The following is a 19,900-nucleotide window of genomic DNA, read 5'->3' as shown; positions in this document are numbered from 1 at the left end:
GTAGCCCGCACTTCACAGCTGGAATGCACTCTTTTTGGGATGAAGATGTCTTGTCTAATGCTTCAATTAACAGGCTTGTAGCCTATCTGTGCCTTTAGTAATGGAGTTGTGTCGACAGCAGTGTCTTGTTCTTAGTCCTTTAGTGAACATCCGAAAGACTGGAAAGACATGCTTAGAGGGGTAAATTGACTTCAGCAAATAGAAAACAAAACAAAGAATGCCCCAGTAGTAGTTACAAAGGAAGAGCCCACAGCTTTGCATTTCATTCCTTGTTATATCACAACATTAGAGATGCCAGTCAGGAAAGGGTTATATACTGTACATGGCTGGAAATCCATAGTTCTTCAGTGGTAATATTTAATTTTTAATATTATCATTGTACTTTATTGTAGATTCTACCTTCATATCCACAAAACCCCTCTTGTCTCTGATCCAGGTGTATGATGGTAAGGACGGTAGCGCCCCACTGCTTGGCACCTACACAGGCACGTTGATGCAAGGTCTGTCACTCACCAGCACCTCCAACTATCTGTGGCTTGAGTTTTACTCCGACCAGGAGGTGACAGCAGTGGGATTCCGGCTCATATACCACAGTAAGTCACATCTCATTTCCCTGAGGGAGGAGGGCCCTGCAGCTTTTCCAAATGAGTGAATTTAGCCTCACTTCAGGAGCCAGGCATTTCAAGTAGCAGAATTTAAAAGAACATTTTAATTGACCCTCACCCTGCTTCACTGTGTCTTTCACTGTCAGGGTATCCATTAAACACAGCATGGTGTTTCCGCTCCATTCCTGTGGGAAAATTGGCTTTTTCTGTTCCCCGTCTCTCCCCCCGTCCTTTCTCCGTATGAATCCTTTCTCCTCATTTTCCTTCGCTCTCCACTTTTTCACTTAGGAGCTGTGTCGGTCTTACTGTACCTTGTTAAAAACAGGTGAATTGTTGTTTAGATTGTTTGAATTCACTATGTTGCGTTGTTAGTAATGTGTATGCGAAATTGCGAATGCACTGTAGACAGTGTGTGGCTCTGCATATGAGTGTGTTCATATTGAAAGTTTGGGTCATTGCTATACAGTAAGTGGGCCAGTTATAGATGGGGTTTTGTTTCTCCCCCTAATTGGCTTGCTGACTGTGTATTGTTACTAACGGGTTGTAATTTATTACAGTGACGAAAGGATGTTTTGGTGACACTGCATTTTGCAGTCCAATTTAAAGTGTTTTTGTGTTTCACCTGCAATTGAGCTCTCTGAATTATTTTTGTTTACCAGTGAGTTTTGTAAGATTGAATTCAACATAGTTAGTAGGAATGGCAACAGGACAAACTGTTTTGACTTGGATAGAATGAAATAGGATGGACTGAAAAGATAAAAAAAAGTTTTTAGTAACTTGCAGTGACAGGCAGCCACCATCGATTTTCTTGCAGTGTTAATTACTCTAAACAAACTAAAATATCAGTTTTTCATTGGAGTGAGGTTTGTCATTACACGTGAACTGGTAGAGGGTTTAGATCCTGACAAGAATAATGATAAGATACAAAGCATTCAGGAATGTGTACTTCTTTACAACAACCAAATAAATTGGCAGGAGCATTTAGATGCAACTACAATTACTTCAGAAGAAATTATAGTTTAATTATAAGCTGTCTTTTGAGTTACAAATTTACCCGATAATTAAGTATCACATAATTGGATTTCATTTCAGATTCTTCCAGCGATGTGCACAAGGTAAATAGCAGGATTAAGCTAGCACATTTTATACATCTCAAAGTGCAGTCTTTACTCTGTCTGTTCAACCAGAATGAATAGCTTTTCAACTAGGAGAGGATTGACTTATGTATGAACAGCAAGAGGGCAAGGGGAAGGTGGGGCATGGGCAGCTTAAATCTTGTCTGGACATGAAATCTGATCATGTTTTCATGACTCTTCCACCAAAAGCGCTGAGGTAATTTTCTAAATGTGAGGAGTAACTGCTGGAGATTTATACTGGGCATGACACTTGTTATACTACCCTAACATCTGGCATGGGCATGGACCTCGCTGTGAGAGAAGATCGTAAATCAGCGGTGCCGGGTTTATGTGCGGCCACTGTTGCTGCCTAGCCGAACACTTACCTTTAATACCTGAAAGAGAGGAACACAAATAAAGGCCATGGTCAAGTTCAAACCGGGTGAGCTGAAGACTTATCGCAACATTTTGTTGTTCGTGGCCTGTTTTTTTTTTTTCTTCCTTTTGTAATACCCCCAAGTGTTACGAGCGGATGGGCTGTTTCTCAGTCGCAGTAAATGTCCACAGTCAATTTAACATTTAATTGTGAAAGTCTAATTGTGCTCTCTGTCCAAATGAAATCTTTCACTGCCAATAATATAATAGCACTGTAAGCCCAGTCCTCATTTGTGCTCAACCGGAAATTAATTCTCAAAGCCCAATCAATACCTTTTCACAATGCAGATAAATGGGAATATGGTGCTGCTTTACAGAATGGCTCTCTCCAGTTGACTTGGTTTTAAATGCTGACTCATAATTCTTTGTATTATGCTCATTGGTTCTCATGTTATCTCACTCTCAAACTCATACTCACTTTTTTCACTGTTACTTGTCCAGGCTTTGAACTATCCCACTGTGACGATCCAGGGGTGCCGCAGTTTGGCTTCAAAGTCAGTGACCAGGGTCACTTTGCTGGGAGTGCCATCACATTTGGCTGTGATCAAGGCTACACCCTGCATGGCAGTGGCATACTTAAGTGCATGACTGGAGAGAGAAGAGCCTGGGACAACCATCTTCCATCATGTATAGGTAATTGTTCTGCTTATATCTATGTCTCTGCCTTTTTCTCTCTTTCACTTTCTGCTTCTAGATGTCATATCCATCTCTCACATTTCCTCCTCTCCTTTCTTCCTCTTATATTATTATTCAGGGCAGGTATTCTGTCAGCGTTGCTCAGATAGGTGTTAATCCCAAGGATTTGTTACTACATGATTTTTACTTAATTGAACTGTGTTGAAAGAAATATGCTTCTTGTAATTTTGTAAGAGAATAGAAACAGCTCTGATGTTTTATTGTGCATTATTGATCTCTCTTTGGGTTCTTGATGAAAAGGGTGTATAGAGGCATTAAGAACATATATTGAAGCAATCTGAGTTGCAATTGAGCTATTTCTGTTTCACCCATGGGCTGTGTAATTTAAATATGTTCATCCACAAGCAAGTGATCAGCAATTATTTTATTTTTTTTAGGAGTGAAGGCATAATTATCAGAGCACTCATATCTGATTGAGGCCCGGACATAATGTACAGTCCTGGTTGTACTTTCATATTCAGAACATGCTGAGGCAGAGAGACAGAAATGATAAAGCTATTACCTGCACGCTGCTAGAGTCTGGAAGGTGTTGTGAGGCAGTGTCTGTTTCTTGATGTCTAGCAGTGATGGATTAGGGTAAAAAATGATTTACAAATTCTGTACGTGTGCAGAATTGCACCTTAAATGCCACTGTGTCCTATAGCCGTTCTCAGTGAAACACATTTTTTCAGGCTTCAGTCTTCCATTGTGGAATTTTCAATACATTAACAAAAAACTAACAAACAAAATAAAAAATAAAATAATTCAGTGGATTAACTTTTAAACAGTCTTCTGAGCATTACCGAATGGCCAACCAATGTTAATGGTGGGCTTTGTGTCTATGAGCTGAATGTGAAATGGGGTTTCCAGCCACTTCTCCAGGGCCACATCCTGGTTCCTGTCAAGGACTTTTACATTTGCTTGGTGTTATGATGCTGTTTATTGTCTACCACTCTGGCAGTCTAATGCAATTTTCCTATTAATTATAGATAGCAAGATGATAATCAGGGGAGAGACAACATAGATTGGATCATAAGATATCCCTTCAGTCAATAACATTTGTACCAGTGTCCTCCCTGCCGTCCAACCACCAGCCTATATATTCTCTGGACACGGTCTTTTTAAAGTTAATTAATGACATCATTAGGAGGCATACTTAGAGACCAAACAGCTATTGCATCTGTGAGTATCCCTGGTCAGGCAGGAGGTCCTTGATGCGGCCCCATTACCTGTTGGCAGAAAAAGAAAATGGATCATTTCTAGCAGAGCTTGAATTGTTGCTCACTGGTCCTCATGTGCAGGTCAAGCTTCAGCAGGCATTTACACTCTGACAGCAGTTTTTCTGTATTTGGTTTCATCACATGCACCATTTTTTGTTTGTGCAAGCTCCTGCATTTTCTGTTGTGTGAGTTAGCATTTTTGGAGGTTTCTCATGTAAGTTGTGTGTGTGTGTGTGTGTGTGTGTATGTGTGTGCATGCAGCGGAGTGTGGTGGCAGTTTCAAAGGTGAGGCTACAGGGCGTATCCTCTCTCCTGGCTATCCCTTCCCCTATGACAACAACCTGAGGTGCACCTGGACAATCGAGGTCAACTCTGGCAACATCGTCAGGTAACTTGAGTTACTAACATGGTTATAGACATACAGATTTCAGTATGGATATGTATTTTCTTTGTAGTGATAAGCCATCTGTCACTATTTTGAAAAACAGGATTAAAAACACATTATTTTTTTCAACAATAATTAAAAAACATTTATATCAAGGTGCACAATAATTTTGAGTATTATTATTCATAAATTATGGTGATGAGAAAGGAAACTATGAAAGCATACAATATATATAGTTGGGCCTTAAATATTTAAGTATTATCTTAAGAAAAGTAATATGTAAGTCAAGTCAAATTTTATTTGTAGAGCACATTTAAAATGACCGAAGTCGTCAAAGTGCTGTACAGGTAGAAAGTTAACACAATATAGAAAGCAATACATGTATTAAGTTCAAACCAACAACTGGATGCTCAGTGAATTTGTGTGGTGAAACCAATGGAAATGTGATTGACGTTATCAGGAGACTGCAGTTTATACAGACGGATTTTGAGCTGAACAGATGGGAAATGGGAGTTGATTTACATACATCTTAAATTAACTGAGGTCATCCTAACTTGACCTGATTTCAAAAGACTTGAAGATGAAAACAACCTAAAAATGTTTTCATGAGATGTTGAAGTTCAGTAAAGGTTTTCAACATGAAAATTTCTCGTATAAAGCTAGATGTCATCAAGAGAAAGCCTGCAGCAGCTCCATTAACAATGATTGGGAGAGGGACCTTGTAGACACTGACAGCACCCATGGGAATTTCCCTGGGACATGGAAACATTCCCTTTTTTTGAGAGCTTCTGGTATCACTGAAATAAAACCCATGTGGGCTTGGAGGCCGAAGTAAACATGGTATCTCAAGTCAGCCACACACTCTTTGTCAGAGGAGCTGCTTCAAGCCATGATGAGACTGTAGATAAGTCTCTGCTCTTGTATTTCTAACTTTTGCAAAAATTGATTGATGATATCAAACCGCAACTGAAATGCCCAAAAGCAAGGGGACACCGTTTCTAGATAAAAGTCCCCTTTGAACTCAGTTTACTCATGACAAGTTTGGCACCTTTTTTGCTTGTCCTCCAGGAATGTTGTTTTTTTATTACTGTATCATTGTGTAAGTGAGCACAGCCCTTATGACTTTATTCAACTTAACAGGAGTAAATAAACCATCACAAGCTAACTAAACAACCTAAAACAACATCAAAGTAACAATCTCTTGTGCTCACCTCTCCCAGTCTCCAGTTTCTTGCATTTGACACAGAGGCATCCCACGACATCCTAAAAGTGTGGGACGGGCCTCCTGAGAACGAGATGTCTCTGAAGGAGGTTAGCGGCTCACTGCTGCCTGAGGGAATCCATTCCACTCTCAACATCGTCACCATTCAGTTTGAGACAGATTTTTACATCACCAAGTCTGGTTTTGCCATTGACTTCTCAAGTAAGTATTTCCTTCTGAGACACTGATGTACTGAAGATATTCACTGTCTTTTGTTTGCGCTCCATGACAGTTCTGTTAAAGTGTTGAAATATGTCAGTTTTATCTCTGAGTTTAGAGATAAAGGTGTGGGTCTGTCAATATTGTTTATGGTTCACTAGATTCATGATCAAATGATGCGATAAAAAAGGTTTGTCTTTTTTTCATAGTATTTTGATAATTTTTACTGACACCCAAGCAACAACAGTGTTACTGGTATTGCTTTCACCTCATGGATCTGTGCATGTATGTGTAATCATGGCAGAATGAGGTCCTGGTGACTGTCAGTCTACTGTAGTTGCACTCAAAGCTTCTACAGAGGCAGTTTTGACTATAACTATTAACATGTCTGTCAGTGGACAGATTTTGTCACCACAAAAGCATCACAATCCTGCAAGATACAATCCAGACACTTCAAAGCTGTGTAGTTGGGATTAAAATGAAGGCATGAGTCCTCATGTAATAATGTACTTTAACAACGGGTGTTGTGGCTGGTGTGATTTTTATCAAAACATGGTCTCCAGCTGCAGATTACCATAAAGTCTTTCATCTTTAATTGTGTATTGATTAGCAGTTGATATCCTGTGTATTTCACATTTCACTGTAAAGTGTCCTGTATTAACAATGTCCCACTAATCCTGTCATGTTCTGCTACTGCCTCAAAACAAAGCACTTCAGCATAGCAGTCCCATAACACCCCATACATGCCTTGTATGATCAACTTGTTAATGTTTTCATTCTCTCAAGTATACAGGCATGGCAGTTTAATCAATTATGTGGGGCTCACTGCATGTGTTTTAGGCTGGAATTGATTCTGGAGATGCATATTGTACTTAAATACCCAGTTTGCCTCAGGCAAGCAAAAGCACAACACAAAACTGCAATATAGTTAACTTTGTTAAGTCTCTCAATAAAGTCTGTCAAGATAGGAATATTTGAAGAATCCATCAGGGTTTACCAGATCAGTCTTGTAGCCATGGGCTGCTCCACAGCTGTGTTTTGGGAAAGCAGATTAGGAAAACACGGCAGGATTTCAACTGATATCAGTTAGTAATCTGCTCTGTGCTGTAACTCTGTTTGAGCTACAGTTTCAGCTTGACAGCTGTCTACCATATGATATGAAACTGTGTGTGTGTGCTGTTGCGCTTATTGATTCCTTGTAGATTGCATACACATATGCCCTTGTATGTGAGTCACATGTGTGTTTACCCTTCAGGTTCGCTTGCAACAGCCTGCAGAGATCCAGGTATTCCCATGAATGGCAGCCGCAACGGGGACGGGCGTGAGCCCGGTGACTCGGTGACCTTCTCTTGTGATCCGGGATATGAATTGCAGGGCGAGAGCAGAATCACCTGCATCCAAGTGGAAAATAGATACTACTGGCAACCGAGCCCTCCAAGCTGCATCGGTGAGAGAGAGGGAGATAGTGTGAGTTAGACAGAGAGGCAGGGATGTGTGGAGGAGATAGAGTGAGGTTACATGAATTGAGGGAGAGTGGGGGAGAGGGATGTAGGGGATCAGACTGAAAGAGAGCTGGAGAGAGGAAGCAGGGGAGTTTTTCTATTAACTGTCTGCAGCAGACACTAATAATTCTCTCACTGATGTCTTAAAATATGTGGAGGATAAACAAGACTCTTTAGATATGTTTGAGTTTTTGCCAACCCTTATGTGGACAAATCCACTTCTGTAGCCAGTCAAAGGCTGAGTACTCTATAGTCTCCTAACACATTGTTGTATTAGAGCTTAACAGCTAATTACTTAACAATGCAATTAGAAATAATTACACTAAGTAGGTCCAAGGAAACCTAGATGCTCTTGAGTTGCTGCCAACTGGTCTAACTGAGTTTTTCTGACCAGGGAAGAGCTAGCTATTTGTAGGTCTTACAATGCAATTACAATATTAAACAACTCAGCATAATATAACACTATCAAACGTACAGTAAGGATCCTGATGTAAATGTCAGCTGTGCCTACACCACTTAAGTGTTGTCACTCAAATTCAAACAATATACTAGTCATTGGCATGTTGCTAACACTTTTAGAAGTGAACCTGACAGCTGTTATGTTATTCACAATTTTTTTTTTATAGGGCATTAATTAGGCACAAAGAATTTCCTCCAACATGTTGAGTTAGCAACAATGTCATGAAAATTACATGAACATAATGCATACAGTAAAATCCCAGAGCACACATTTCCATATTAATTATTGACCATTATATTGGCTTAATACCTTGTTAGTTTCATGTGTTTCATTTAGTATCTGCCTTGTCTTTGTGGGTCCATTTAGCTCAATGATTGATGCACTGAAGCAATAAATTATAAATATTAAGATAATTACATAAAGGAGCAACAAGTAACAATTCACCATTTGTGGCATCTGGATTATTGACAGAGTTGAGAAAGTCTTAATAACCAGAAAAAAACTGATATTAATTTTTAGAAGCAGAGATGCATGTTGTTGCTTGAATAATTTATAGTTAGAAAGTTCTTTTTATATATCTCTATAAAAATGTTATGTGCACCTGAAATGTGTATGTGTGTTGAGCTGACCTGTTCAGCACTGAGTAAAACAACAGGGATTAATTGGGAAACGTACCAGTGTCAGAAATATAGTTGTGGCTTGTTTTTTCAGCTAATATTACTGCAGTGCCTGAGTGTTGATAATGATTGAGAACAAATGTTATTGAGTTATTTGGCACAGTTATATTCAATAACCCACAAGTGTTCATAGTTCACCTGTCTGGAACATAATCCAGCTCAGCCAAAATTATTTGCAGCAGGACAAGCACACTTTACTTAATGAGTTTCTTTGTGATCATTGTATGCATCTTCCTCATACACCTCTTCTTGCTTTTTTCTCATTCAAGCACCTTGTGGTGGCAATGTGACCGGATCTTCAGGATTCATCCTCTCGCCCAACTACCCCCACCCATACCCACACAGCAAGGACTGTGACTGGCTTATTGCTGTCCACTCTGATTATGTCATCTCTTTGGCTTTTATCAGGTAATATGAGCAGCTGCTATGTCCACTTTGTAAAGCAAAAGACTAGGTACACAAGAACACTAGATGTCTTTATGGTCAATTGAAAATAAAAATAAAAGACAATTTTGCTGTAGCATGCTTTTAATTTTAAAACACAGGGGGTTAAGTTATTTAAAACTATGTAATAGAAATAATTTCTGCAGAATGAACATTGGCTCAAATAATAAAAATACTGGACAACAGTGGAAAAAAGCAGTGTTGTCCCTCATGTACATGGTCCAGTGGCTTACAAGATGAAGCTCCCCCTAAACCTGTGGTACTGTATGTTTGTAACCTACCTGAAACAGAATGGAGCAGGTCTCAGTGGGTGCACAGTAGCTCAGTCTGTGCTGTGGAATTGCTTGTTTTCTGCAGTGGAACCAGCTACAGCGTCATAGTATTGAGCAAAGTTGGCGATGTGTGTTAAGCAGAAAACCTGAGTTTGAGCCCAGGTGTGTTGGGAGATAGGGGAGAAGAAGCAGCGCCTCTAAACACCAGAGGGCAGGTATTCCTGCCACTTTGCTGGAATGTGGTGAAACAAGATTTCTGGTTGAGTACTGTATATTGCAGCTGAAATGTGATGCGATTGCAGCTCATTTCTAGGCTGAATGATACTCAGGCCCTAAGCTTTACATTATTAATTGCAATCTAAGCATGTTACAGCACAACTGGAGGAGCTAACTCACAGATGGGCCTCAGGGCGCTTTCCATCGGTAGTCCTCTCATGACTGTTGAATATTATATTTGTAGTCATTTCATCGAGGACAAAATAAAAAGCGCAGGTACATTGGCTCTTTGGGTACATTGGGTATATTGGCACTGCCATCCTCTTCTCCCTCTTCCTGAGGTGGAGTAGAGAAATTTACCATGTTTCTTTTTCAACTTTGTCCTTCAAAACAAACATCTAATAGAGTTAGCACAATGCTGCTTTCTCTCATGGGAATGCCAAATGAAAGGATGGAGTTATGATTTTAAATTGGAGTTGCCTTGATCCAACTCAAATGCAATTATCTCCGAGCTATTTACATTTTTGTCATAAACCACACTCATTATTTTGAAAACAAATGCTCCTCTCTCTCTCACTGCGGCATGTGATTTGATATACAGCGCTACAATATGAAACGATCTTTTCACACTGCATTGCCACTGCCGTCTGGGAAGATTTTGTGCCACCGCAGTGTCACAACAATTTAATCTCTTCTCACCTCTTGGGGGAGATATCTTTTTTTATCTCTTTGTCTGGAGATGCAAAACAAATCGCTTGGCATGAGTTACTTCTAGCACTGTGGTGCAAACTCTCATTTTGAGACCCTAATGCATTCTAAATCTTTCACACGATCTGCACAATTTGTGGTTAAGAAGCTGCAGAATAGTAACTGTTTTATTTCTAATTTTTCTGTTTCTTTTACTTGTCACAGCTTCAGTATTGAGCCCAACTATGATTTCTTATACATCTACGATGGGCCAGACAGCAGTGCTCATCTGATTGGAAGTTTCCAAGACAGTAAACTTCCTGAGAAGATTGAGAGCACATCCAACTTCATGTACTTGGCATTTCGTAGTGATGGGTCTGTGAGCTACACCGGTTTTCACTTGGAATACAAAGGTACTCTTTAAGATCTGTGCAAGTGAGATTCTGTATGCATTTTCACAGAATATGTTTATGTATTACTTACAGCAGGGGATTTTGTTTGACGCATATATAATTGAATTTGAAAATAAACTCTTTGAAGTACGCTGCTGTTCAAAGTTATGTTTCCTAATGTTGCTGCCAGCTGAGAGAATAGCCTCTGATTAACCCTTGTCCATTTCCACTCTGATTACCCTGTTGCTTGTTAAAAACACAGTTTTGTTAAATCAAAGAGCCCATTGCTGTAAAGTATTAAGTCTTATCTCTACTTAATTGCAAATGACTCTCAGTTTTGACACTTGTGACTGTTCTAAAAGCTTTGTTCTTTTGATTGACAGCAAAACTGCGGGAGGCGTGCTTTGACCCAGGGAATGTGATGAATGGGACTAGAATGGGTGCTGACTACAAGCTGGGATCTATGGTGACATTTCATTGTGAGGCCGGCTATCTGCTTCAGGGCTATTCCACCTTGACGTGTGTCATGGGCAACAGCAAAAGACCAGAGTGGGACAGAACCAAACCAAGCTGTCAAGGTGAGACACAACATGCTGACAATGACAAAGAGCTTTAGTCGCAGAGATCTCCAGCTGAGTGTTTAGTCAATATTTGATATTACAGTATGTGATACCAGAGGTTTGTTAGAGTCATTGCTACAGTATGTGGTGTGTTAAATCTTTGTGCTCCAACCTTAATATGAAATATCATGAAAACTACACTAATACCCCAAATTACAGTGGTACTATGTCTGTCATGTTTAAGAAGCTTTTCAGATTGAAGTCTCCCAATACTGTAACATGTTGACAATTTTGGCAATCAGAGACTTAATTGTGACTTAGCAAAAATACATTGTTCCACCACTGGCCCCTCTCTGAAGTACAGGCACGGATGCCAGGTACAGCATTTGTTTTGTTATTTTACAACAGCTAAGAACTACTACTCTAATCAGACTAAATCATTGTCCTTTCAACACAGTCATCACAGATAACAGCAGGAACTTTATATGCACAGAACATTTCAGGTGGCCTACCTATAAATCCAAATAATAAACTTAAAACTTGGAGCTCCAGTTGATCTAAGTGCTTGAGACAAATAATGGGCCTCATTCACCAATATCTTCTTAAGAATCTTTTTAGATTCTTTCTTAAGTCATTCTTAAAAAAACTCTCAGCAGAGAAGCTGAAGTGAGAAAGAAAGTTGAAATGCTCAAATGAAAATATGGGAGGGAGCACCAGACTCCAAACGTTAAAAGAACTTTAGTAGTGAAGTGGAGCTACTGCGGCAGGAATGAAACAAAGGAACAAACAAAAAGCTTATATTTAGTTTATGTTTTTATATTTATAGCATCAGCAGTAGATGCAGCACATTATTATTATGATTATCGGAGAGACTGCACTCTCAGGTGTGCCATCATAAATATCATTATATTATCACATGATTCCTAGTGGTATAACGGATTGTTGTTGGTCCGTGATACATTCGGCATGCAAGTGGTTGATTAAAAAAAAAAACAGTTGTGTGCCGGCAATAAAAAAAAGTTGTATGTCGCGCACAACAACAACAAACAACATGTACACACACACACCACCTCTGCCCCGAACATAATTGATATGAATTAAGTCGCTACAATGTTGTAAAAATTATTATTAAAAACATTATAAAAGATAAGACAATAATTCTTATTCAAATCATATAATATTATACAACTGCAAAACAGAAGAAAACGCAATAATCAGTACAGTATTTTGCACAAGTGTCAGCTCTCAAATGTACGTAAGTATGCTATGAGTGTTTGTAGATTTTGTTTTTAGCTAAGAACAAATCCTGGTTAAGAAAACATTCATGAATGCCACAATCTTTGTAAAAACTTCTCAAGTAGAACAACAAATTTGTTCTTAAGAACCGTTCATGAATAAGGCCCGGTGTTTGCTGAAGAGATTAATTTAGTTTTTGTGGGAACAGTAGATGAGGCAGTCTTACAAAGCGTAGATATAAACTAGTTGAAATTCTATGGCATTTTATAGTTAGTGGAGTTTTATAGTGTTACAACTTCACAGTGTGTTGCAGAGAACATAATATACCCCATACTGCTGTTTATTATTCACAGCCAATTCTAAAGTGTAGGCATTTCATAGAGCTTTGCGGCATCAGAGTGATCACAATGTCAAGGTGAGAAGTGAGGAAAGATGTGAGGAGTTTTAAGATAAGTACCCAGCGCTCCTCCCTCTAGTAGCATTACACCATTTTTAATACTCCTTAAAGTATTTAATCAACCAAGGCTGAATTAGAATTCATTTTTCACTTTCAGCAGTGAGGAATAGGGACACCCACTCTCACACAGGGGAGCTGTTCATTACTTCTGCAGTTGGCACCGGTATAACCTCACTGAACGGCACAGGGGTTCATCAGCAACACTCCATTTAGTATTTTCACTTGAACTGATGACTTAACTGTCTGAAAGCAAAATGTAATGACTTATTGCACATTAATGAGCGATTAGCTGAAGTTGAAGTTGGCATTGTTGGCCAATAATATCCAACAACCACTAATATCAAGATACAGATTAGTAGGGGCGGTGCGTGGCGCAGTGGTTAAGGCGGCCGCCCCATGTAGAGGCTACAGTCCTCAACGCAGGCGTCCCCGGTTCGGGTCCCGCATCGGGTCCCGCATCGGGCAGACTTTCCTGCGTGTCGTTCCCCCTCTCTCTGCCTCCCCCTTTCCTGTCTATCTCACTGTGTGCTGTCGAATAAAGGCAAAAACGCCAAAAAATATAAAAAAAAAGAGTATTGGTCCAACCATATAAAATGTTGACCGTTATATAGTTTCTACAGCAGAGGGAATTGATAAGTTTATTGTCTGACTCTAAAATTACTTGACCAGTATGTAAATTTACAATTGAAGAAGACAAATGTAAGGGTGCCAAGTGGAATTGTTAGTGCACTAGTTGCATTATGGAGCAATGTTTTTAAAGGTGTACAGAAATGGCCGTTTGTCCCGTTTGTCGCGCCGAGTTGTCACGAGCTGCAACACGAGTTTACCCGAGTAAGGAAAATGAATTTGATTGGTCGTTATCGAGCGGGCGGGATATTCAAAGCTTGGGGCGAGCCCGAGCTCCGTGTGTGTGTGCGTGTCTCAGACGTTTGAATGACGGATTACGGATCCAATATCAGTGGCTAGTGAATCGTGTACAGGCTGACGTATAATCCGTGCGCCTGCATTATCCAATACGAAAAAAAAAACTACACTAAAATACACACTTTCATCACGGATTTACTCAAAAATAGAATTTTGCACAAAGTTTGGCCTACATCGTCTGATAGATGAGTTATTACACTAATTTTATGACCCAGAGTGGGCTCAAATTCAATTTTCTTTTCTGTACACCTTTAAGTCACAATACACATGACACATTTTGTCGGGCAACTTTCGTTTGCATAAACTCTGCTGGCCACCTACAATGAAACCTTACAAAATAGGTGTTTCTGCATTGTACATACAGCATGTACCCAAAAACAAGAATGTTTTCTTCTTCTTCTTGAATTCTGCTTTGATACAGTTCTCTAAAATCTACTATTTATTGGTCTTTAGTTGTGCCCCTGGTCTGTGGGTCAAGTTTTACATTTCCTTTGAATCCATCGTCTGTCTACATTTTAGCATCTCAAGACAATCTTCAGCAGATTAGATTTGCTTTATTGTGCTTAGATGGTTCCCTTAGCTCGCAAGTCAGTGTAAGTGAAGTAGATTGTAGGTCTGGGGCAATATTCATCAATGGGATCAGTTAAAAACTAAAAACCATTTAAACCATTATATTTTTGCTGTTGTAGATATTATTTTAATATATTATATTTAAGGCCACATAGAACAACAAGTTATATAAAGATGTCAATGGTATTTGCATTTTTAAAATAATCTAAGATCTTTTGAAATTAAACTTTGTCTAATGACATCGTAAATACTCATTCTCAGTACCATCATGTGTATACAGTAGATTTAAGTTACAACATTTTTCTCATCCATCTGTCCTTCATAAAGTAGCAATACATTAACCTGACATAATTTAACCATAGGAGCAGGGCATCCTGTCCTTTCCTTGGTGCTGTTTTCATCTTCTGTAGATTGACAATTCACTGTTTAAATTCCTCACTACTGATCTCATCATGTCTGACAAATCAGCCTGAATCAAAGTCCCGCTTGCCACTCCCACATATGTTTGATTACATACGTCTTCCTGCTTCAGCAACCAAACATGGAAAAACTGCTGATCCAACTCTCTACATTAGCGCCTCTACTCACTTTTGTTCTTCTTTTCTTGTGCTGATCACTGAAACAGCAGTGACATGTGCATTATGCGGGCCACGGGGGGTTCAGAGCAGCTGGTGACAGCCTCCCTCTGACAAATGAGTATGTGTTTGTTTACAGTTGAGGCTCCCCCGCCTGATGGTTTGGCCCGTGAGGTCTGAGGCAACTGCGTTAGAGGGCCTCTTGGCAAATTAGGTACATCATTAACGGTTTAAGTTTGGACGCTGAGATGTGACGCAGGTGCAGGACAGACCATCGCCTATAATAATGAACCTAGCTTCCAATTGAAAATCTGCTGACACTATGCTAATGGTGCAAGTATATAAGATTATGAGCTACAAGCATGTACTGTAAGGGTATGATTTTTGTTTTGAGATGCACACGTGTTTTTCCACTGACATGGATGGGTTTTTCCTACTTGGCTGTGGCTTTGGCAAGACAAACAGTATACTAAAGCTAACTTGAGGGTATTTTCTGATGTTCTAATCAATTAAGATTGTAAATATCTAGCAACTTCAAGCATCTGGACTCTTTGTGTACACAGTCTGCTGACAGGAAGCTTGTTTTGGCCAAAGAGTTGAATCTTAAGTTTCTCAAAACATGCTGCTGGGCGATACAGGCTGATTAAAGTCACAGGCGAGTGGAACTTTTGTGATAGTGTGTTTTGTTGATTGATGGTGTTTTTCTGTATTTTGAAGGCAAAAAAGTACTTTTCCTTGTCGGTTGTTTCCCTTTTGGGTTTTAACCCTGTAAACTCTACCCAGGTTTCCTTCTGTTTGTTTATAGCTTACTTTCCTTTTGAAAAAGTCCCGAAAGTGTCTCTCAAATGTCACATTATTTTGGGTATGCTGGTCGGAATTGCATTTGTCAGCAACTGAAAGTTCAAAGGTGAATTTTCATCTCATTTTGTGGTATGAACTGCTTACTTGTGCACCTATGGCAGTTAAAATGGATTTTGTGATCATATTGTATTGTTTTATGTCCCTAGGTAGGTAAGATAGCTGTTTCACATTTGTTAACTCTGCTTTTCTGCTGGTTTCTTTCCTGTCCCTGCAGCTCCCTGTGGAGGCCACTTCACAGGTTCAGAGGGAACTGTGCTGTCACCAAACTATCCACATAATTACACCAGAGGCCAGAGCTGTGTGTATGACATCTTCGTCCCAGGGGACTTTGGTAAGCATTTTGAGTATTATTTTCACGGAGTTGGAAAAAATTATTACTTGGGGAGATAATTGTTTGTGTTTTCTGTCATGTCTGTCTTCATTGATGAGGATAGACTGTGAAGAAATTGCAGCTTGTTCTCAAAGCTGGTCCATAGGTGACAGTGTCCTGCTAAACAAAACATTCAGACTTGCATAATTCATTTCAGTTTTTTGGTCTGGTAATTGTGACTGTTACCTCCATTGACAGTTCCTGTAGCCTGTTTAATTGCTTGTCTGCTGTTGGATTAATTTTTATTCGCTGTTGCTTCATCTGACAACTGAATTGTCACGATATCGAGCCAATGGTTACACAATGAATAGACAAAGGTCAGTAGTGACCACTGCTATTGCTCACAGTGGCGTTTGTCTGATGGCATTACATTTAATCAATACAAATTGTTAGAATACCATTGCAACATCCTGTTAGGACTACCGTTCCTTTTCTGGCTCTTTCCCACTCCTACTGTATGTATGAGTTGAAAAAACAACATGAAGGATAGCAGTATTCTGGCTATAGCAATAGGTGTGAAACAGAATGTGATCAGGGCAAACAAAAATTGATTAAGTTGACATGAAAAATGCTCTGTAGTGTAGGTAATGGAGGGGAAGGTCAAGCAGCAGAGAGCTGTGGGGAATAGATGGAGCAAGCAAATGCACGGATGCTTAGTTTATCAAAGCACCTCTGTATATACATAATTCAGCAAGATCTCTCGGAGACCTATATGCGCTTCAGCTCAATATTCCATGTTAGTCATAAAGCGCTGCTGAAATCGTAGGCAGGGCTTTTCTTCTCTAAAGCCCTGTTCTTATGAAACACAGATTAATCCCCTGTGTGATGATCCAGCCCGACAGTTTACATCCTCTGTTGCCATCTTATACTGTTCATGGAGTCCAGAAACCCACAGGGCTTTTTTTAATTTTTTTTTATAAATATTGCATGCAAATGCAGCCTTTGCCTAAACTGACTGCAAAAGCTTAATGGAGTGAGGAAGTCACCAAGCAACATTCCCACCTGGGCCTGTGAATTTATTCCAAGGACTGCAGAGGCTATTGAAAAGTCCTTCTGACAAAGAGTAAGACTGCTGTTGTGTGGCTTGAAGGAAATATATTCTGAGTTTCACAGCTTGGCTAGAGCAAACTGAAAATGTTGGGATTGGACGTCCAACTGTGATCGTGATATAACAACGTGCTATCCAGTAATGACAGTTGACAAAACTGTCTGTGTGTGAAAAACAACAACTAAAAACTCAGAAATTAAGGATTATGTACTGTATGATGATCACTTAAGTGTTTTTACCTGCAGATGGAACAGTATGCAGAGAAATGTTTTCTCTGATCCAGCTTTGCAGCTTGAGTTTAGCCTATAGGCAGCGGGTTAGCAGAAATCACATTTCAGTGTCTAGTATACAGGTAATTGAAATTTGTAAGCGCCTAGGGTAGAGTATCAAATGTGTCTCAGCCTGTCCCTCATATGACCGATAGTGTGCCATAAGCCTTTGAGACATTGTGTCAGCCAGGTTGAACTAGCAGGAAAAGGTCAGCGGGAAAAATCGCATCATGACTCTGACCAGTGACCTGAGGCTTTTACACCTTGGGGAGCAGCATTATGTGGATGTATGTCCTTATGTGTTTTTCTGTCAAGTTGTGGCTACTAGTGTTAAGACAGACCCTGTTATAGATATGTGTATTATGAAATATCTCAGAATATTTGAAACACTATCGTGTGTGTTGAAAACGTATTGTATTCGGGGAAAACCATGCAGGTCAGAGTGGGAGTACATTACATTTAGATTAATTAAACCATGTGCTCTTCATGATTATTTTTAGGATATTTGATGAATTAGTGCCGGTACATTGCCTGACATTGTGTTTGACTAATGGTTGTCAGGATGGTAACTAGCCATTAGCTGTTGTTGCCTGAATGAAAGCTATGTTTAAATTGTTGATCGTCATAAAATGGATTTCACTGAAAATGGCTTAGTGTCACTCCTAGAGCATAATTAAATAAACAGTGACAGACAGATGTTTTTAATTGCATATTTACAAAGTAGAGGCAAGTATAATGAGGTAAATTGCAATGTAGAAAATAATTGTTCCCTGAAAGCATGATCGACTCTGTACTTTATCAGTCATAGCTAAATTATACTTGATCTGCATCAACAGCAAAGAAAATCAAATTTGTGGGAATAATGAACACAGTTGAAAAGTTCTTTTTAGATACAAAACAGATTTTTCTGTTACATTGTGCAATGTTTCTGTGTTTTGAGGTCTTGGCAGATATCTCAGATGAGATTACACACACACACACACACACACACACACACACACATTATCGAAAAAGAAAAGAGCTTTGCCATTTGTGACATAGCAATATGTTATTATTGTCCTCTGTGGCAGGAACATATTTTTGGCGGCTCCATTCATATACATCTGTAGACCGCAAGTCCCGCAATATTTCAGGAAAGCCTTGAAGGATTTATTTTTATTTACTTTTATTATTTTTTAAAAATTTGGCCCAATTGTTGATTTGGATTCAAGAATAAACTGATTCTTAAGGGCAAAGGTCACAACAACCTCACAAAGCATCCATTTGGCATAACTTACAAATTATTATAATTATGACAAAATACAGTTAATTCCACTTTATTCAATTTCTTAATAGTCTGCACTCCATGTATGAGTCTGGACAGAAATGAATGTAACAGAGGCATTAACCTGAGAGTTGGTGATGATGGTTTTCACATTTGGTTATCTTGTTGCTTAATCACCTGGTTAACTGGGAGAGTAGTCACATTATATTTGAGAGTAAAAAGAATAAATAAAAGCATCAGGAGCACACTCATATTCTTTCTGTACCATTATGAGGAGTTCACCACCACCTTACAGATTTTGTTGCCTGGGGTAACTGGGAAGGTGTTACCCTCAAATCCTGCTAGGCGATTATTGGACTGTTGTGTATTTGTATCTACACGACTTTTACATGCAGTATTGATGCTACAGCTGCATTTTGTTGTTCTTATTTTGTCATTTACTCAGAGCTCCAACTTCCTAAAAGAGCAGCTTCATCCTGTGTATTTTAAGATCCTCAAGCAGATTGTCAGTGCAAATGCCTGTGACAGCCTAAAAAAATATTTGGAATATTTAATCATGTGATAGGAGTTGGCAGAGATCTTGTTTGGTGGAATTATATTACTGTAGTTTTTGTAAATTTACTGTACTTTTCCCAAGCTGTCATGTTTATTGTCTGTACCAAATTCTTTGTATCGGTGCAAATTTCCCTTTATGTACTTGAATTCCTGTATACTTATCTATGTTACACTTTGCTTCTAACATAGCATTCGCACAAAATAAACATCCATCAATAAATAGTTATGGCAGTGTCATCCAATATAATTCTGCCTGAAATATCACCTCAATCATGCACATACTTGACTTATATTTACAATGTAGACAGTCCATACATGGTGATATTGGCAGTTACTCTATGTACTGTATGGCAGTAAAGGATCATAAATATGATAATAAAAGCAGGTGCTTGAAGAACACTGTGTGTGTAGTCCAAAAAAAGCATCTACTCATTGTGAGCCATTATTTTGCAACCTCAGCACTCACTTATGCTGTGTGCATTTGCACCATTCAGATATTATTAAGATACAATGTGCACCTGTCTCTCCCTTTAATGTTTAATTATTCTGTCAGAAGTAATGGTTGTAGTCATATTTTAAACAATAACTCTGCTTCTCTTTTAAAGAGATTAATTATTCATGGCACTCAACCTTTGCCTTGGGCACTGCTTGTAAACATACTGACATACAGCACAGTGCCCCACAGGAATTCACTCTTGTTTACACC

The 19,900-nt window shown here is 39.2% G+C and overlaps 1 protein-coding gene across 5 annotated transcripts in view; it reads left to right on the top strand.

The window, feature by feature from the left end:
• LOC146972395 (CUB and sushi domain-containing protein 3-like) overlaps positions 1-19,900 on the top strand; it is a 223,172-nt gene that overhangs the window by 97,894 nt on the left and 105,378 nt on the right. For all 5 annotated transcript variants that reach the window (XM_085802575.1, XM_085802573.1, XM_085802574.1 and 2 more), the window contains 9 exons: positions 437-593; positions 2,597-2,788; positions 4,312-4,438; positions 5,656-5,858; positions 7,111-7,302; positions 8,764-8,902; positions 10,339-10,526; positions 10,889-11,083; positions 15,903-16,019. In XM_085802575.1, coding sequence (XP_085658701.1) covers positions 437-593; positions 2,597-2,788; positions 4,312-4,438; positions 5,656-5,858; positions 7,111-7,302; positions 8,764-8,902; positions 10,339-10,526; positions 10,889-11,083; positions 15,903-16,019 — 1,510 coding nt within the window. The remainder of the gene's footprint in view (positions 1-436; positions 594-2,596; positions 2,789-4,311; positions 4,439-5,655; positions 5,859-7,110; positions 7,303-8,763; positions 8,903-10,338; positions 10,527-10,888; positions 11,084-15,902; positions 16,020-19,900) is intronic.

The sequence above is a fragment of the Trachurus japonicus genome, chromosome 16 (assembly GCF_045865225.1).
Source record: "Trachurus japonicus isolate A0001 chromosome 16, Traja_1.0".
Classification (NCBI taxonomy): Eukaryota; Metazoa; Chordata; class Actinopteri; order Carangiformes; family Carangidae; genus Trachurus; species Trachurus japonicus.
Note: the sequence above shows the minus strand (reverse complement) of the source record. Positions and strands in the feature narration are given on the sequence as shown.